Source organism: Rhinatrema bivittatum, chromosome 19 (genome assembly GCF_901001135.1).
Source record: "Rhinatrema bivittatum chromosome 19, aRhiBiv1.1, whole genome shotgun sequence".
In the NCBI taxonomy this organism is placed as follows: domain Eukaryota; kingdom Metazoa; phylum Chordata; class Amphibia; order Gymnophiona; family Rhinatrematidae; genus Rhinatrema; species Rhinatrema bivittatum.
In genome coordinates, this window is record NC_042633.1 from 1,481,958 (window position 1) to 1,503,214 (window position 21,257).

The window sequence follows — 21,257 nt, forward strand, 5'->3', positions numbered from 1 at the left end:
CTTTTTCCTTTTTATTACATAGAAACATAGAAATGACGGCAGAAGAAGACCAAACGGCCCATCCAGTCTGCCCAGCAAGCTTCACACATTTTTTCTCTCATACTTATCTGTTTCTCTTAGCTCTTGGTTCTATTTCCCTTCCACCCCCACCATTAATGTAGAGAGCAGTGATGGAGCTGCATCCAAGTGAAATATCTAGCTTGATTAGTTAGGGGTAGTAGGGGTAATAACCGCCGCAATAAGCAAGCTACACCCATGCTTATTTGTTTTACCCAGACTATGTTATACAGTCCTTATTGGCTGTTTTTCTTCTCCCCTGCTGTTGAAGCAGGGAGCTATGCTGGAAATGCGTGATGTATCAGTCTTCTCCCATGCCGTTGAAGCAGAGAGCCATGCTGGATATGCATCGAAAGTGAAGTATCAGGCACATTTGGTTTGGGGTAGTAACCGCCGTAACAAGCCAGCTACTCCCTGCTTTGTGAGTGCGAATCCTTTTTTCTTCTCCCCTGCCGTTGAAGCTATGCTGGAAATGCGTGATGTATCAGTCTTCTCCCCTGCCGTTGAAGCAGAGAGCCATGCTGGATATGCATCGAAAGTGAAGTATCAGGCTTATTTGGTTTGGGGTAGTAACCGCCGTAACAAGCCAGCTACTCCCCTCTTTGTGAGTGTAAATCCTTTTTTCCACATTTCCTCTTGCTGTTGAAGCTTAGAGCGATGTTGGAGTCACAGTAAGCATGTGTATGTTTATTGAATAAGGGTATTGTCTCCAGGCAGTAGCTATCATTCTGGCGAGTCACCCACTCTTCATTGGCGGCCTCTTGACTTTATGGATCCACAGTGTTTATCCCACGCCCCTTTGAAGTCCTTCACAGTTCTGGTCTTCACCACATCCTCCGGAAGGGTATTCCAGGCATCCACCACCCTCTCCGTGAAGAAATACTTCCTGACATTGGTTCTGAATCTTCCTCCCTGGAGCTTCAAATCGTGACCCCTGGTTCTGCTGATTTTTTTCCTACGGAAAAGGTTTGTCGTTGTCTTTGGATCATTAAAACCTTTCAAGTATCTGAAAGTCTGTATCATATCACCTCTGCTCCTCCTTTCCTCCAGGGTGTACATATTTAGATTCTTCAATCTCTCCTCGTACGTCATGCGATGAAGATCCTCCACCTTCCTGGTCGCCCTTCTCTGTACCGCTTCCATCTTGTCTTTGTCTTTTTGTAGATACGGTCTCCAGAACTGAACACAGTACTCCAGGTGAGGCCTCACCAAGGACCTGTACAAGGGAATAATCACTTCCCTTTTCTTACTCGATATTCCTCTCTCTATGCAGCCCAGCATTCTTCTGGCTTTTGCTATCGCCTTGTCGCATTGTTTCGCAGACTTCATATCATTAGACACTATCACCCCAAGGTGATATGTTTTTTTTTTCTTTTTGCACGGTGAATTTTTGACCAGGATTGTGAATTGGATCCCCTTCATGTTTAGTGGCCTGGGTTATGCATCAAGATATAGATTGTATTTTGGTTCATGATTTACTGTTATCTGTCGAGTTGTCAATGCTGGTTCTTAAGGAGAGGTATCTTGGATATTACTTTTAAAACTTGAGAAATATAAATTCAAAGACAGAGCAAAGGAAAACAGTGTCCAAGCCAGGAGTCAAACCCAATCCAGTTGTAGAAAAAAACCAAACAAAAACCCAGGAACGCCGGGTGCTGGAACTGTGCTTCTCAACCTTTTTTGTTTTCCTGAGACTAACGTCCTTCCTTTAATTGCACGGACCAGCGGCAGGGCTGATGACCGGGGGTCAGCCCTACAGCTAGCCCACGTTATTTCACGAAGTTAGCTAGCCAAAGATATTGAGGGCAGCATTCAAAGCCATTTAGATGGACAACTCACAAGTTATGCAGCCAATTTACATTATCCATCTAACTCCAAGTTATTCATTTAAAATTTAGTTTTGAATATTGACCTCATTGTAAAAATGCAAGCCGTTCCCCTCCTAGCTAACAATCAGTTAAAAAAAACAAACAACCCCTCCCTCTCTCTCATTCCTCTGCTCCCAGGCAGCCACCAGTTAAAAACAACCCCCCCCCCCCCCAAAAAAAAACAAAAAAACGCCCTCCCTCTCTCGCTCTCATTCCTCTGCTCCCAGGCAGCCACCAGTTAAAAACAACTCCACCTCCCCACAAAAAAAACGCCCTCCCTCTCTCTGGACCGGATGGGCAGATTAGGGGAGGGAGCTGGGGCGCGAGTCGCGCTTCTTCAGCAGAAAAAGCAGCCTTGACACGTGGGTGGCGCTGCTGTTGCTCGCAAGTTACAAACGTGCGCTAATTCAACCGCACCATACATGCAATATAAACGTCCCGGAGAGAGAGAGAAGCACCGTCCTCTGATAGATGCAGAGCCCGAATCCGTCCCCTCCTGTCTCACCCTGCAGCTCTCTCCTATCTGCACAGATCCACCTTAAGGAGGTGGGATACTCCCAGCATGCACTGGGGAAGCAGCATGGCCTCTGCCGGGTAGCTCCACGCATGCTCCAGCTGCTGCTTTCCCATTCTGCTAATATAAAGTAGTACTCCAATTAAAAGGGGTCACTTTATATTGTCTTTTTAATTAGCATTATTGATATTTATTTTTGTGCATTTTCCTACTGTCTGCAGGGCTGCGGAGAGCAGGAAAGAGCGTGAAAGTAGAAACTTTCTGCCTCCCCAGGACCGGAAATCCCTGCAAGCCCCAGATCTGCAGAGGGGGAGAGCAGGGGCTTTATCTGAGCCCCCAGGAATCAGCCCTACCCCCTCTGAGCAGGAACAGCCTGAATCCCTCCCAGCACCTGCAGGACTGAGAGGGAAAAGAGGAGGGCAATGTGTGCCCTGGTGTCTGATCCGGTAAGAAATCCTTCTCTGTCCTCTTGTGCATTTAAAGGAAACCTTTTCCCTGTGCAGCTCTTCCAGCCTCCCCTCCTCCCAGCACAGGACAGAGATCTTTACAGCCCCGGGAAGGTTTGAGCTCTGCTCACCCCGAGATCAGTTGGAGGGTGCAGACTCTCTCTGTGTCCCCAGGTCTGGATTGGAAGATGCCACTGCTTTAGGTCACAAGTATCTGGGAGGTGAGGTGGTGCATCAGATAAGGGGCAATCTGAGGTCCCTTGCTCCCACCCATTATAACTCACACACACAGACATGAATACAGTATAACTCTCATACACACAAGCATGCGGACACCCACACCAATACACGCTCTCATGCATGCACATATACTCACTCAAACACATGCTCTGTCTCACACACATGTAGACACCATCACAAACACGCACAGACTCTGTCACACACACATAAACTCACGCATACTCTCAGATATCCACATTCTCTGTCCTCACTCCCCAGGCCTGACTCAGCAGTCACCACATTCCTGCCTTCAGACACCAACCCACCTGCCACTCTCCCTCCCACTTGCACAGACAGACACTTCCTCTCACTGCTGAATCAGCTGCACCAGTGATCTCAAGCTATAAAAATTACTGGAGATTTAATAGAACTGAGCTCTCTCCATGCTGTGATCTATCAGGGAGCTGATCTCACTGACAGAGGCCAGAGAACACAGTTTATTGCCCGCACATTATAATGAAGCTGCAGGGAGAAGGGCTGAGGGTGTCCTGTTTGCTGTTCCAGGCATCGGTCGCATTCAGGGACGTCGCTGCTTATTTCTGGGAAGTGGAGTGGGACATTCTGGGAGAATGGCAGAAGGAGCTGTACAAGAAGGTCATCAAGGAGATTCACGGCGTCCTCATGTCACGGGGTAAGTGTTCATTACTGGAGGGCTGCCATGCTCCAGGAGTTCAAGAGTATCATTACCTGCTTTTACATGGAGTTCAAATCTTTATCTGAATGCTTTAAGCACGCAGAGAGTTCAACTGAAAAATCATTATCTGTGTACTCCACGCTCACAGAGAGTTCAGAGAAGGCCCTTCTTGAGTAATTAACAACTACTTTTTCTCTTTAAAATAATCTTTATTACTAGTGATTTTAAACCTTAGTTAACTATTGTAATGTGAGAGAAAATGACACTGAACAAACTGCAATTTACAAAAGCTTCTTAATGCAAATAAAAAAATTTTATTAATTGAAATCTGTTACATGCTATATTAATACCTTGTTATAAAACTGGATAGGCGACAAGTGGCCTATACAGGAAGCAAAGAATCAAACTGATTAATAAAATTAATCTATTGCTATACTCACAATTAAGTACACAGGTCAGTCAAAGAAACAGCTTTGCTTGGTTACTTCTCCTTTCCATCAATTTTTATAGGTTTCATAATATGCACTGCAAGCTAGAAAGAGTATTGCTCTAAATCAGCTCATGATTGCTCCATACCTACACTCAGGGTCACATTTTTCCTTATCATGCCAACTGTCACTGTGGCCTAGTTTCTCTTCCCCTTATCAGCTCCTAGCACGCACGTCCTTGGCTTCACAGATTTATTTTCGTACTCAGAAACATAGCCTCATTTTCCTGTTTATTCACTTTCTCAATTTAGACTTTGAATTGCTGAAACTGTAAGATCTTTTTGTGCAACTTGTACACGTTGCCCACTGGGTTCAGATCCAGGTGCCTGGCCCAGACTGGTTCTGGCATCAGCATATTCACAAGTCCAGGGTCAGCATTTCATCAACCCTCCCTTGAGACAGGACTTGACCCTGTCTCACCTCCTTCATTAATGAGACTATGTTGAGCCGTTCTTCGGTATCTGCAAACCTCTTCACATCCTCTTTCTACTTCCCACTTACCTACACTCACTTTCCAATTTCCCTCTGTTCTTCTATCAGTATGTGACATAGACTGATATGCATGGAACAATCTTGAAGCATCTACTACTCTATTACTGTTTCTACTATTACATTATCATAATTAGTTTCAATAACAGCAGGTACCATTACAGCATAATTGGTTTCAGTATGTCCTGGGGTCATGACAGCATAATGAGAATCGTGATGGGTAATATTGGTGGTTATCCTGTGAGTTATGCATCTTTGAAAGGTGTGGATTAAATTTGGAATACATTGCATAAAGCAACATACAGCTATAAGGATTACAATAATTATAATTGCATATTGACACATGCTCCTTATCCACCCTACTGGGAATATTGACCACAAACTATCCCATATATTTGATCCTGTATCAATGTGTATACTTGCAGCATAAGTTTTTAACTTCTGTATTTGTTGGTCAATGGCTAATGAATTGTCCGTGAGGTTAAAGCAGCACATGTCTGGCATGACTTCACAACCAAAACGGTGTTGCAGCAGTAGAAAATCAATAGCGCCTCGGTTATTTAAAATAGCATTACGGAGAGCAGTCTGCTCTTGATTTAATAATGCAATAGCGTGCGAAGTGGCATTTATAGATTTAGCTAAATTACAAGCTAATTTTGTCACTTGGTTATCAGCATGCATTGCCATGGCGGGTACACCAACTAAAGTAATTGCTAAAGCCATAGTCTCATGTCTATTTAATAATGACACATTTCCGTCACACGAAGGTGTGAGGGAAGTCAAATCTCGATTCCTACGAGATTTGTATACTTGTTTCATCTTGCTGGGTTTGCTTGGCAAGATAGGTACTAATCTACTTAGGCAACAGGTGCAATCACTGACATTAGCTGGAATATAATTAAATGTTGTGGTTCCACAAGTAAAAAACCATCCCAACGGTAAAATTATATGGGCCCAATTATAGCTGATGTTTGTGGGGTTGTTACAGGGCCATTGCCCTTTTGGCAACTTACGGCATTGGTCTTTACAGTTCACAATATGTGCACAAGTGTTGTTTTCCAGATTTGCAACATATGGAGTATAAAGTTCCAAAGCATCTGACGGCAGATGCTTTGTAACTTTTCCCCAATTTATGGATGATTCATAAGTCCATTTTTCCCCAATAGTCGGTAATTGGGTATCATTGTGAATATCGTTCGGATCCTTACAAACCGGAATGAGGCATGAGCCCAACATAGTATGTAAGTCTGAACTAATCATTAGGCAAAAGGAAGTAACATGTGTAATGTTTGCTAAACGCAACCACAAATTATGTTTAAACCTCTCATCCAATGATTCATTGTCCAAGGTAGAGGAGATTCTGGGAGTACTCCACCACCACAGCAAAACGCAGGCAAGAATTACACTAGGAAGTCGGTTATTCATGTTCTCAGATGATGGGACGATAGGTACGAATATCCGACAAATGTACCCAGGTGGAATGTTCAGACAGTTTAGCAGCAGTATGGCTTAGTCCTGTAATGGTGAATGGTCCGATGTAAATTGGATCTTTCCAAGTTTTATGCGTGTGATTCTTCCGCAAAACTTGATCACCTATTGAGAACACAGAAGATAGGGTCAATTTTGGCGCTAATCTCGAGTTGGATTGGACTAAATCAGTAGCCATCGCTACTATCGGTTGAATTTTACTCCAGTATTCACTTGGAGTATCAGTGGCTTTTGCATGTATGGGGTTCATAATTCTCCCAGTCTGCAATTGGAAAGGAGTGATTTCATGACGTATACCTGGGGTATTTCGTATATTCATTAAAGCCAATGGTAATATATCCAGCCAGGTATATAATTTCGTTGTTTTGGTTTTATTTAGAGCTACTAGTAGTACTCTCAATTTTGTTTTTAAGATTCCATTATAACGTTCTACTAAGCCATTTGATGTAGGCTTGTAAACTGACACTCTACGATGGATTATATTGCAAATATCCTGTAATTCTCGCATTATTTGATTGTTAAAATGTGTGCCATTATCTGACACAAGTCTAATGGGACAGCCATGGGAAGGTAGTATATTGCGGATAAAGGTATCGATAACTACATGGGCTGTTTCTTTAGTACACGGAAACGCCTCAATCCAATGTGAAAAGCCATCCACCCATACCAATACATACCGTTTTCCTTTAACTGGTTCAATCATATCAGTGTAGTCAATATGCCACTCCAAACCTGGCCCCTGAGGAATAGGTAGGCTACCAGGGCTCACAGCAGGTCCTCGGCGAGCTATATGAGTGGAACAAACTAGACAGTTATGAATTATCTGCACAGCCAGAGCGTACAAATTCTGGTTCCAATGGTTAGTCTGTACTCCTGCTAGTAACGCTGTAGCAGACAAATGCAAGGTGCTATGCCAGGCAGTAAAGTATCTTAAAATTTCTGAAGTTGTGACACAAAGTTTACCATTAGGATGTAACCATGTTTTTCCTCGTTGGTAACATCCCAATGATTTCCACTTTTCTAATTCCTCACCGCTTGGTTGTTCATGAAATATAATATTACTCATTGGATAAGGAGTGTGAGTCAATTCTGAGCTAAAGCGAGTCTGCATAATCATTAGATTTACGGACAGCACCTCAGAGGCTGCTTTATCTGCTAAATCATTTCCTTTTGCCTCAAAGTCTGTGTGCTCTGTATGTGCAGGTGTCCATACGATTGCAGTCTCAGTACCTATGCCTTCCCTTTTGGACAATAATTTCAATATTTGTCTCCAATCTTTAATATGTTGTAAAGGTTGACCTGTGGCTGTAATCATTCCTCTCCTTTTCCACTTAAGTAAATGATATTGTAAGGAGCTAACCACATATGAACTGTCAGTATATATAGTACAGTGCTCTTTTAGCCCTGTCGATTTTAAAGCAGCTATTACCGCTAACAATTCAGCTTCCTGAGCAGTCACACCTTTTTCTGTCTGATATTGTATTTTCGTAATAATTTCTAACTCAGGTGTAACATTTAGTGCCGCAAATGCAGATTGTTGGCCTTTCTGTGCTCCGTCAGTGAACCAAATCAATCCTTTTTCAAGAGGACTGAATCGGATTAACAATAGTTCAGGGATATCTTTCCGTTCTACTTGAGGTTGTTCTATATTAGGGAAAAACCAATCTAACAATTTATTTTGGGCTTTTGTAAGGGGTTTAGTTTCTATATCTTTTCCATTTAATTCTATCTGATATTTACCATATCTGGTGGCGGTTAATGCTGCTTTACTGGTGGTTAGCATATGATGTATGGAATGATCACAGTGTAATACTAATGTGCAATATGGCATGATCGCTCTCCATTTTCCAATTGCAGCAACAATGGCTGTCAGTAATTTTGGAATTTCAGGCAGTGCCATTTCCACCGGGCTATAAGAGCCGGATAGAAATGCCACTGCTTGGTTTGGGGTATCATCTTGATTTACGAGAGCGGCCCACGTGTTACCCAAATCTCGTACCCATATATGCACTTTTAGTTGAGGGTCTACAGTACTCAGGGGTTCAGTTCGTAACAAAGTCTGTAATATGTCATGTATGGACAATTCATCCTCCTTAGTTAAGGCAATTTGTGTGTTGGAAATAGTACCCGCAGGTACGTGTAAATGCCGTAATAAAGGAGAAATTCGAGCTGAGTAGCCTGGGATCCATTGGCGACAGTAATTAAAGGTTCCCAGCAATCCACGAAGTTGTTTTAATGTCTGAGGAAGTTCTTGCTTCTGCAATTCTAACAATAAATCTTTAGTAATGTGTCTAGCTTTGGAAGATATCACTTGACCTAAAAAGTTCACTTGCGTTTTCGCTAAAACGCATTTCTGTCGATTACACTTATATCCAGCTTCACTTAATACTTGTAATAATTTAAAGGTCCATTCCCAACAGTCAAGCTTATTGTCTGTGGAAAGCAGGATATCATCGACATATGTAAATAAGGACACAGATTTGGGTAATTTACTCCTAAACCTCTCCAAATCCTTGTTCAATTGTTTTGAGAATACAGTAGGGCTATCCGTAAAACCTTGTGGAAGTCTCGTCCACCGATACGCTTTGTTACCAAATACAAATGATGTCAAATCACGAGAAGCCATATGTAAGGGGATAGCAAAAAATGCATTAGACAAATCAATAACTGAGTTGAACTTATGTATTGGCTGAGTTTGCAAAAGCGTCAATGGATTTGCACATACTGGATATTGTGGGATTACCATTTCATTTAAGGCACGTAAATCATGAACTATTCTCACATCATTTTCTCCTTTTGGTACAGGGAACAGAGGAGTGTTATAGGGTGATTCAGATTCTTCTATAATACCATTTTCTAATAGTCTCGCAATCTGACGCATCGTAGGGACTGTCAATTTTTTATTAATTGGATAAGGATTCACATATGGACCTTGCTCATATGGTTTTATTTTAATCCGATAAGCGGGAGCTGTCCTAGCCTTTCCATAGGGGGCTTCTTCTGTACTCCATAATTCTGATGGCAATTTATCCCAATTCCACTCGTCAGGAATCTCATCATTCTCTTCTTTACTCGTTAGAGCAACCAATGAGAGAATGCTCTTAGAATCGGGAATTTTAAAAGTTAGTGTCAATCCAAATTGAGTGAGTAAATCCCGACCTAAGAGATTAACTGGGCAATGTTCGGCAATTAAAAATTTTACGGATGCCTCCCTTTTGCCCTGTGTAGTCTTAATTGTCACAGGTGTTAATTCAGTTAGATGTTTCTCACTAGGCTTACCATCAAAACCTATAGTAGTATTGGTTTCACGTGATTCTCTGACAGCAATTGGTTTAACACATATAACAGAAGAGGTAGCCCCTGTGTCAATTAAAAATTGCATTGGAACTTGTTGTGGGCCTACTAGTAATTGAACAAATGGTTCTGATGTCTGGAGGAATACAGTATCACCTTGGACGATTCCTGTATTCCCTGCCTTATGTCAGTAACTTTCTGGCTGGTACACAGGAAATTGTTGTGTGGGCTGTGGCCCAGGCTGGCTAGGCTGGTAACGGTCTTGTGCCGGCGATTGTGCATGATAGGAATCAGGGTTCTTTGGCCGTCTGCATTCAGTTGAATAATGTCCTACTGCGTGACAATTCCAACATTCTACATGAGCTCTTCTATCTGGTGATGGCCTATTCCCTCTACCCTGTGTCATACCACGGCCACCTCTACCCCTTTGCATTCCTCTACCCCGGGGGATATATGGGCCATATCCTCCCTGGTATATATCTGAGGGTGGTTTTTGCATCACATAACAATCCTGTATACCAACTGAGATATTAGGATCTTTTGGAAAATTATTACTCTGATCATGGCATCTGACCTTTTTCTTTTCCTCTATTTCTGCAATTTGCATAGTCATTAATTTATTAGCTATTTTCTGCTGTTCTTTATATGGAGTCTGTAACATTTTTGTATGCACTGAAGCAAAATGTAACAGGGTTGCCCTCACCTCAGGCCATGCCTTTGTAGATAAAGCCACAACATTATTCAAATTTGTCTGCATGTTTGCTGGTAAAGTAGCGTAAAATAAATGTAAAAACACAGGAATGTTAGGCTGGACATCAGCATCCTGCCCAGTTTGTGCTTTATATGTGTCCATGCATTTTGTCAAATGTGCAGAAAAATCACCACTACCATCCCATTTTCCTGCCGTTATGGCTGTAAAATCAATTGTAGTTGGGTATAAAGTATCCAGAGCTTTTGCTAAATTTATTCTATCACGCCCTTGAAACGGGTTGCCATCCACAGCAGGGGTAAGTAACCCAGGACATACACTAACTACGGACAGTTGAGATAAGTTTATACCACTGGCTGCACATAATGCTTTAAAATCACCGATGGCAAGTTGTGTCCCTGCCGTATTTGTATCTACAGCTTCTAGCCACATTCTAGCTCCTTTATGAATACTCGGCAATTTCTGAATGATGGTACTGATGTCAGTGGGGCTATATGGCTTATATGTAGCTACCGGTTGATTCTGGGCATTTGTTCTTACGAAAACAGGTTGTTGTAATACTCTGTCTCGTGAATCTTTGTGTTGTAATGCACAAGCTATCTGCCCAGCATTCTGCCTTTGTTTTTTTGATCTTGTGAAAGGCGTAGTTGATTCATATTCTAGCAATGATTCACCCCAGACTTCACATCCTTTTACCATGAAGTCATAGTGGATAGAGTCAGCACAATGAACAGAAAGAGTCGTTATCAAGTCATCGACTTGCTTCGTGTTCACAGGCCCAACATTTGAACACGGGATGCGACACTGCTGTTTTTCACACTCTTGTGTGATAACCTCCCACCAAGGTCTACCATATTTACTTTTACTGTAACCTTTTAAATAATCAAGCACCCATGTGATTATTGCTACATTCTTCTCCTCCTCATCTTGTAAAGGTTCCTTTACCGGAGTTTTACCCTGGTCTATCTTATCTATCTGCTCTACTTGCTTTCGGAATTCATTTTCTTCCTGTACTGCTGTTAAATGTACTCTTCCTTTAATCTCAAACTCATTCCTCTTTTCGGTATCCTGTCCATGTTCTATACCAAAGCTAGGTGTATGTGATGACGGTTGAGTCTCTCGTAAAGAGCCATATCCCATCGGATTTGGCATTTTAGATTTTTCATCTATTAATTTGTTCGATACCCCTTGTTCAGGTTTGTTCATGCTCTCTTTTTGTGTATCCAGGCTTGGATATAATGGAGCACTTGGTGTCTCACTGTATAGGGGCCTATACCCGGCAGGGGTTGGAAAAGTAAAACCATCCTCTTCTCCTGCCTTTACCATTGGACAAGTCATTACATATGGTGGCGGGTGGGCCTGAGGATCAACAAGTTGGTCCGGAGGACCATTCTTTTGTAACTCTGGGTGGTCTTTCACTATTTCATGTTTTATTTTGACTCCCTTTTTTATATCTGTCTCAGCATAATATAAATCTGATGTTACTGAAAAAAGTTTCCAAATATGTAAGTGTTTTTCCAGACTACTAGCCTTATTCTGTTTCTTATCTTGTAGGAAATGTAGGAGTGGAGTCAATCGACTAGGCTGTAAAGAGCCCTCTAAAGGCCAAGACAGAAAAGAGTCCTTAGCTGCATATTTTACCCATTTGTCATTTACTTTCTTTATCATTTCCCTTTGAAATGGGAATAGTGCAATAACATATTGAAGTGCCGTACTGTTTTGTGCACTATCAATATATAAGGTAGTAGGCTGGGGGATCTTTTTCAGGGTTATTGCGTTAAGCTCACTATTTTCCATATTTGTTAATTTAAAGCTGAGCGTCTCCCTCAAAATCTTGTTCCTGTTCCTCTTGATTAGACGACGTACGCCCAACTGTACAATATATCCAACAGCCAAGCACAAGGCAAAATAAGCAATTGCAAGCAATAGCGACCCAAAGAGATATATAGCATAAATCATCCATTAAACCAAAAATATAAATTCTCATTAATTCTGAGTACTCGTTAACCCTTTATTCACACAGGACCTGATTTCCTTCTCCCTTCAAGCACGGTTGATCACTCCGGCTTTAAAAGAGATATCAGGAACGTGAATATATACCTTACAAAACTGTTATATTCAGTGTCACCCTCTATCACGGCCTACTAAAACGATCACAGTCCTGCCGCGGTCGCCATATTGATTTTAAACCTTAGTTAACTATTGTAATGTGAGAGAAAATGACACTGAACAAACTGCAATTTACAAAAGCTTCTTAATGCAAATAAAAAAATTTTATTAATTGAAATCTGTTACATGCTATATTAATACCTTGTTATAAAACTGGATAGGCGACAAGTGGCCTATACAGGAAGCAAAGAATCAAACTGATTAATAAAATTAATCTATTGCTATACTCACAATTAAGTACACAGGTCAGTCAAAGAAACAGCTTTGCTTGGTTACTTCTCCTTTCCATCAATTTTTATAGGTTTCATAATATGCACTGCAAGCTAGAAAGAGTATTGCTCTAAATCAGCTCATGATTGCTCCATACCTACACTCAGGGTCACATTTTTCCTTATCATGCCAACTGTCACTGTGGCCTAGTTTCTCTTCCCCTTATCAGCTCCTAGCACGCACGTCCTTGGCTTCACAGATTTATTTTCGTACTCAGAAACATAGCCTCATTTTCCTGTTTATTCACTTTCTCAATTTAGACTTTGAATTGCTGAAACTGTAAGATCTTTTTGTGCAACTTGTACACGTTGCCCACTGGGTTCAGATCCAGGTGCCTGGCCCAGACTGGTTCTGGCATCAGCATATTCACAAGTCCAGGGTCAGCATTTCATCAGTAGTAAGCAAGAAAGTGAGAGTAAATACAACAAGTTTCTTGGGAGCAGCGTAATAGTCTTAATGGTGACATATTACCTAGCCTGCTCAGTTATTACAGGATACATCATTGTCTTATATACTTGTCTACTAAAACTAATGATGTCACAATGCCTTTATCTTGGTACATTCCTTCTTTCCCCACTCAGTAGCCAGGCCTTGAAGCGTCAGCAAGTTTCTTACACAGGTTTCTATGCAACCTGCTTCTGCCTGTCATGCAAGGACTGTTTTTCTTGCTCATAATGACAAATCACATTCTTTCACTTGTGCAAAGCTGTTTCATTAATTTCATCATTTAACTGTTTAAATCCAGAATATTATCATTCCCCTCTTGAAGAATTAACACTTCTAATTCTTCATACCAAATGGTCTGTACCTGGCATTACCTGTCCTAGCGGTGGGCTAACCAACGAATCGATACTGTAAAACCGCGGGAGAGCGGACGAACGCCCGCTCTCCCGGCGCACGCACCGGCCCTTCGCCGGTGCGAGCGATCCAGTATTCAAATGAGGTGACGCGGTGCAAACGAGGGAAAGGAGGCGCTAGGGACACTAGCACGTCCCTAGCGCCTCCTTTTGGCCTGGAGCGGCGGCTGTCAGCGGGTTTGACAGCCGACGCTCAATTTTGCCGGCGTCGGTTCTCGAGCCCGCTGACAGCCACGGGCTCGGAAACCGGACGCCGGCAAAATTGAGCGTCCAGTTTTCGGCCCGACAGCCGCGGGCCGAATTCAAATATTTTTTTTTTTTTTTTTTTTTTTTACTTTTTTTTTACTTTTGGGGACCTCCGACTTAATATCGCTATGATATTAAGTCGGAGGGTGCACAGAAAAGCAGTTTTTACTGCTTTTCTGTGCACTTTCCTGGCGCCGGAAGAAATTAGCGCCGACCTTTGGGTCGGCGCTAATTTCTTAGAGTAAAATGTGCGGCTTGGCTGCACATTTTACTTACTGGATCCCGCGCGCATACCTAATAGGGCCATCAACATGCATTTGCATGTTGAGGGCGCTATTAGGTGCCGCGGGTGGGCCGCGTGTTTTCCTCCCCTTACTGAATAAGGGGTAAGGGAAAACACGCGTCCAGAGCAGGCTGACAGTGCGCTCCGACGGAGCACACTTTACTGTATCGACCTGCAAGCCTTATGAAAATCAAAATAGTGGAAACTGAAAGAATGAGATTGTGTTTCCTTATGGGAGTAAACATAGCATTGTTTTAAATTTGCATTACCCTCTTTTAGACTGTTAAAAAAATGGCTTTCATGTTCTCTTATATTATAGGTACATTTCTCTCATGTGTCTTGCAAACATCACACATGCTTTGCTTACTCAGTCTCAATTTCACATTTACTCTGCATTCTCATACTGTTCAGGTCTTCTTGTTCCAGGTATTTGTTAACACAGGAGGTAGTTTTCCTTTTTAAACAGCAATTAACAAATAGCCTACATTTCCATTATTTCTTCTCAATGATTGGGGACAATCATTATACTCAGGGTCATGCCACTGTCTTAGGTCGCCCAGAATGGCCCATCCTAATGATTGGCTATCTAGAGCTTACCCGTCTTCGTTAAGCATAACTCCGCCTGAGGAGGTCACTTTCCAAGACTGCTGCATTAAAGGAAGCATAGAGGTTCAGTGTCATACTTGACCTCTAGCGTTGACTGTATTCATGGTGGTAGATCTTCTACCACCATGAATACAGTCAACGCTAGAGGTCATTGTTTTATGCCACAAAAACAATAAACAGGTAAGCAAACACATTCACACTGCTTTCACATTCACAAGCAAAAGATCAAAGCAAACTACAAGTAATCACTGCAATCTCACCTAGAAATGCAAGCCAGTTTAACAGTTTTACCTACCAATTAGACCAAATTCAATGGAAACACAACCTTGTCCTTCTAAACTAACATATACTCCACTTAGGGATAATAACAATCATTTGCACATATGGCTGTGATTATTCATCAATAACTCTGTTAAAACACACTCAAATTCACAAGCTACAACTTTGTTTTGTATCATAAATTGGAAAAGGTATCCCTAAAACTAATGGAATGACACCTATAATTGCTGATAGTGTGGTGGTGTTAAGATTGTGGAATTGAAAATATGAGTGTACTGAGTTTCTGTGCCTACATTCACAGTTTCGGATAAAGTTAATACACGTGTGAGGCAGAGTGGACCAACAGTCAAGGAACGGGAAATAGTCGTACAATTGCATTTTAGTAGGAGTTCAGTGATGGGGGTTTTGGGTAAAATAATTCCTTTATGAATAATCCATGTTTTACTGTATGTAAGTGTAGTTGCAAGGAATGGAGTTCGGGGAAGTGACATTACTAAGGCAAAGGTAACCATTTCTAGGTAGATCAGCAGTAAGTGGGGGATGTGCGGTATTACCCAAATATTGTGCCCATGTTTGTCCTGCTAATGGATCCAGGGTAACATTATGTTCTTTACTGTCTTTCAATCCTAAAATGTGGTGCAATGGGACTGGTATGGTGATAGCTAGGACGTGAGAGATGGCCTTTGGATGTGGGGTACAAATAATACAATCAGTTATATGAAGTGGAAGAGTCTTAACTAATTCCTGGATACCTCAGACCCATAGGTTAGTCTGCCCTTGAGAGGGTAAGGAAATCTAATGACTGCTGCAATTCTCTCTTCACTCGGGAATAATTAGAGTAAACATTTAGAATTACAGACAAATTTGAATAATGTGTGTGTGGGATAAAACACTTTCACTGAAACAAGTGCTCAGTATGCTTTATGTCCTTATACAAAATAATGTCCTTGTAGGGCTACCAAACCACCTGGATGAATCCCTGCACAGGAAAGTGAAGAAAAACAGTAAAAAAAAATAAAACAAGAAATAAGGGAGAAAGTATTAAAAGTTATAGGACTGGAACAATGCTGCAAAACATTTGGAATTTATAGACAATGTGGGGTAGATTTTATAAATCTACGCGCGCGCGTACTTTTGCCTTTTCTATCATCTACCTCCCGTACACACACTGCAAGAAGGTTGCTGCCATGGCTCATTGGTCTCTACATAGGAAAACCCAGGTTCCTGGGATACAAAGATAATTCTTTCTCAGATGCTCCTGATAAGAAGCTGGGAGTCCTCCTCTCCAGGAGGGCACAGGCTGGCAGAGAGCACTGGCACCTGCAATGCCTTCAGCTAGGAGGGTCAGGAATAGAAATGACTGTACCAGAAACCCTCCAAGGTTTAATCGTAATCAAGGGGCAGCCTGGAAGTGTCTGTAAACACACACACACACTCTAACTCACTCACACATACACACTCTCACTCACTCATACACTCACACATACTCTCACTCATTCACATACACACACTCTCACATACTCTCACTCACACACACACACACACACAGCTCCATCTCAACAGAAAACAGATGAAAGCTCCCAGGACTATACAAGAATAATTTAAATGCAATTTTTGCTATTTCTTATTGGCAGGTTATTCAATTCTTAATCCTGATGTTGTATTCAAGATTAAGAAGGAAGATGAGAAATATTTCCCTCAGCACTGGGAGCTAAAGGGGAAAGAAACCATGAAGGACCCCAGCATCAGTAAGTAAATGTTCTGGATTTAAAGGGCTCTGCATTTTCAGATCACAGGAGATGGTGCATTAACATCAAACATTTGGAGACTTCAAATCCATTTCCTAATATAATATTAGCAGGTCCTGGGTGAATCCTCCTAGACACGTTTGTTTTCTCATCCCAGGCCTTCCGATTGTAACGTCTGTGTTCTCACTGAGCGTTAAACAAGAGGAAGATCTGCCCTTCCTGGATCCTCCTGAATCAGAGACGACTGAAGGGATTCACCCTCCTGTAACAAGTAAGTACCATTCCCCCTCGTCTTGTATTCTCCCCTCGTCTTCCCTCTGAATTTCCATACGACTGAGCTAACACTCAAGCCCCTCCCTCGTTTCTTGTACCCGTTGCTCCCCACCTGCCTTTACCACCGCCCTCTGTGTCCGTCCTAAGTCTGTGTAAATTTGCTGATTGGTTGGATGCTGCTGCTGCCTCTGTCAGGAGGGGACTCCAGGCATCCACCACCCTGTCAGTAAAGAAATATTCTCTCACGTTTCCTCTGCACATTCCTCCGTCATCTTCATATCCTGTCCTCTTCTCCAGGAGTCTCCTTTCCACCTTCCCTCGCCCTCCTTGGCTTTGGTGCCTTTTAGTGACATCTCTTACCCTGCCTCATATAATTATAATGAAGCAGAGGAGCCAGGTAGAATCAGATTTCTGAAATCTGGCAGCAGGATGAAAAAACATCTGGCTTTATCAAAAATACCCTTTGAGGTAGAAATGTTCAGCATGTTTTTGCAATAGCAGTAACCACACCAGATTATTTTGTAGATCCTGAGGAATGAGGTCTCCCACCTCGGTGTTAAAATGATCAGGATTCTGTTAGAATGGATTTCTGATGATTATCAGCACAGCAGCACCCTCCTTTCTTAGCTCTGCACTGGTGGCAGTGTCTATGAACACAGCATATTCCTGAGCTCACTTGCGCTGATAATACAGGCTCTGGGGTAACGTTTCTACATATTGTAACCATCTTTTCACATAACAGGCTCCCCCAGTGTCACCCCTGACATTTTAATCCGATTTAAGCAAGAAGGACGTGGGACTGAGCCCCCGAGATCTGAGGACACAGGGAACCTGAGCATCCCAGGCGCCTGTGAGGAGCTGCATGAAGCAGGCGATGCAGCTTGGATTAAAGGTACTGCTGGGCCGATCCAAACATTGCTGAGACACGGGGCCTCCTCTGGACCAGACACAGCGAGGGGGAGGAGTTAAATCACGTCCCTGGCCTCTGACCTTTCTTGTGTGGAGGGCTCACAGTGGCAGCAGGAAAAACCCCACTGGGAACAGTAAGAGGGAGGAAGGCAGGGGGATCAGCAGGAGGGAGGGAGGGGGGATTACACAGCAAACGGTTTCCATCCTCGTGGAATTGTGGGACCCCAGCAGGAGAATTATGAAAGGAGTTATGCGTTCAAATGTAACAGACCGTCCTAGCAATTTTCAAAAGCCATTTACCCACGTAAGTGCACTTAATGCTGAGAAAACCGATTGGCAGTTCAGGTTTTGCCTTTCTTAGGTCTATATCCCAGACTGTTTAAAAGCTGAAGGCACAATCTCATTCTCTAACAGGCAGCCGAGGTCCCAGTCCTGACCCTGCAGCAGAGATCCTGAGAATGGGCGGGGAGGAGATGGAGAGCAAGAGCGGTGAGCAAAATATTCCTTCCTAACACAACACTTTAAAGCTTTTGATGCGGTCCCGCATAGGAGACTCATGAACAAAATGAGAAGCTTGGGAGTGAGCGCCAAGGTGGTGACGTGGATTACAAACCGGTTGAGGGACAGGAGACAGTGGGTGATGGTAAATGGAAGCTGCTCTGAAGAGAGAGCAGTGTTAAGGGGCTGATTCTGTTCAGTATCTTTGTCTGTTTGCAGATGATACTAAGTTCCCTGTAGAGCCTCCTGTCCAGCAGATGGAGACAGACCAAAACTAAAAGGGGATCCTATATCCGGACAGAGCCTACCCTACAGCCCTTCAGTATTTGTTTGTCTCCAGCAGATGCAGGCAGCTGAACCTGCGGTTCCCCTTCTTATCTCCTTATCTTTGTCCCCGAGTGGATTTTATTTCTTTTCTTTACTGGATCAAGCAAGGATAAACTTTTGTCTATATTAAAAAAAAAAAAAAAATTTCCCTGTACGTACCCGGATCAGTCCAGGACACCTGGGTTGTGACTCCGCATCAGTAGATGGAGACAGAGCAAGACCTGTCAGACTCAGCCATATATGGCAATGTGCCTGCCACAGCCTCTCAGTCTTACTCTGTCTCCAGTAGATGGTGCAGGTGCAGTCACAGCCTCTGCCTTCCCTGGGTCCTGGTAGTTAGTCACGGTTGGTTTTCGTTTTTAGTGTTTAAAAAAAAAAAAAAAAAAGAGGAATTTCAGGAAGACTGAAGAAGGAAGGTCTCCGTCCGTCCGTCCCCTCAGAACCTTCTAACCCCCCTGGGAGGCACCCAGGGGGGTTGGAAGGTTCTGAGGGGACCATTCAGGTCTTGCTCTGTCTCCATCTACTGGTTGAGGCCGCTGCTAGGGTCGAGGACCCGGCTGTTCCAGTAGCAGCGCCGGGGGAGCCCGGTTCACTCACCCCCGCTGGAGCAGGAGCCTCAGGATCGGGGACAGTGGCAAGTTTAAAAAAAAAAATAAATAAAGCGGACCCTTTTGTTTTGAGGGCCGGCTCTCCGTTTCTTTGCCGGGGGGGCCGCTTGACGGGGGGTTGTAATTTTATTTGAAGTTGAATTTGATTTTAATTTAAATTTGATTCCTTCCTCGCGGCCGCTCCGAATGCTGAGGGGGTCGGTCTGCCGCGCGAGGGAATTTGTTCTTCTTGTGTCTCGGGCGGCGAGGGACCGTCCGGGGCAGGTCGGGGGGGGCCGATCCCGGCTGGCGCGCTCGCCGCTGCGCGTTGAGAAGGCTGCAGACAGGCCTTCAGACCCCTTCCCGCTTAGCGCGAGAGTGGCGGCCATTTTAGGGACAGGCCGGGAAGTCGCGCGGGAGGCTGCTGGTGATGGCGGCATGCCTCCCGCGCTTTCGCCGCAGCAACGGCCTTCGGGGGGGGGGCGCCCCGGGGGGGGGTGCTGAGTCCCCTGTGGAGGCCAGAGCGGGCGAGGCATCCTCGGACTCCGAGTCCTCATTTTCTTCGGACTTTGCGCTGTTATTACGCAAAGTCCTTAAATATAAAGGCCGCAGGCGGAGAGCGGGGAAGACATTTCCCGCGGGGGGAGCCGACAAAGCCGGATCCTGGAAGAGGAAATCCAGGGATGGTTCGCGCAGTACCCCAGCCCCACCTAGAGAGAAGCGTCCGTTGCGGGGTATCCCTCAGGACACGGACGCCGGACAAGGCAGATCCATCCGAAGAGCCCCTGGGGGGGGGGCCGATGGGGCGACAGGAGAGGGTCCCTCCCAGCCAGGTACGGGAAAAGGAACGCCGGCCGTCGATGGAGATGACCCAAAGGTGGTCTGCCTGTTTCGGAGGGATGAGCTGTCCCCGCTTATTCTGGCTATCCTCCAGGAGCTAGGGGTGGAGGCTCCGCCAGTGGTTTCTCGGCCGGGAGCCAACATGGATCCGGTGCTATTGGGTCTCACTGGGCCAGCAGTGGCCTTCCCATTCCACTTCTCGGCGTCGGATATTTTGTTCTGCGAATGGGATACTCCGGAGTTGGGCCTGAAGGTGAGCAAGGCCATGGATAAGCTCTACCCGCTACCAGAGGACGCGCTGGAGCTCCTCCGGCTGCCAAAGGTGGACGCGGCGGTGACGAACCGGTAGACGATTCCGGTCACGGGAGCCACGGCTCTCAGAGACATACAGGATAGAAAGCTAGAGTTGCAGCTTAAGAAGATTTTTGAAGTTTCGGCGTTGGGGGTCCGCGCTGCCATCTGTAGTAACTTCGCCATGCGGGCTAGCCTGCGCTGGGCCCAGGTCCTCCAGGCAAATGCAGATCTCTCGGAGGAGGAGGCCACGCAGGCAGATCATTTGGAGGCGGCAATAGCGTACAGTGCAGATGCCCTCTACGACCTCCTTCGTATGTCAGCCAGATCCATGGTTTCGGCCGTTACGGCACGTCGCCTCCTTTGGCTCCGCAATTGGGTGGCGGATGGGTCGTCCAAGGCTCACCTCGGAGCGCTGCCGTTCAAGGGAAAATTATTGTTTGGCAAAGAGTTAGATGATTTGATGTTGTCCCTCGGAGAAAACAGGGCCTTTAAGCTGCCTGAAGACAGGTCTAGAACTCTGTCCTCTTTCCCTAGTAGGTCTCGCCCTCAGAGGTCCTCCGGTCCCTCCTACCGTTCGGGTTCCTCCCGGTCCTCCTCGTGGCCGCAGTCCTTTCGTGGGAAACGGTTCGGTAGACAGGGGGGAACCCCGGCGGGAACGGGGTCCAAGGCCTCCCAATGAGATGCAGTTGGTCCATCCCTCGCGTCAGCTCCAGTCCATCGTTCCAAACGTAGGAGCCAGATTGGCGTTGTTCTCCGAGGAATGGGCCAAAATATCGTCGGACCTGTGGGTCCTCAGCGTGATAAG

At 44.4% G+C, this 21,257-nt stretch overlaps 1 protein-coding gene across 3 annotated transcripts in view; it reads left to right on the forward strand.

Moving 5' to 3' along the window:
* The first annotated feature begins 2,510 nt into the window (after positions 1-2,510).
* Positions 2,511-21,257, forward strand: part of LOC115080207 (oocyte zinc finger protein XlCOF6-like) — a 51,851-nt gene continuing 33,104 nt past the window's right edge. Inside the window, exons 1-6 of one of the 3 annotated variants that reach the window (XM_029584335.1) lie at positions 2,511-2,885; positions 3,669-3,795; positions 16,611-16,724; positions 16,882-16,995; positions 17,740-17,889; positions 18,318-18,395. In XM_029584335.1, coding sequence (XP_029440195.1) covers positions 2,862-2,885; positions 3,669-3,795; positions 16,611-16,724; positions 16,882-16,995; positions 17,740-17,889; positions 18,318-18,395 — 607 coding nt within the window. In that variant the 5' untranslated portion in view covers positions 2,511-2,861. The remainder of the gene's footprint in view (positions 2,886-3,668; positions 3,796-16,610; positions 16,725-16,881; positions 16,996-17,739; positions 17,890-18,317; positions 18,396-21,257) is intronic. The other 2 variants (XM_029584336.1, XM_029584337.1) reach the window with 2 other exon arrangements.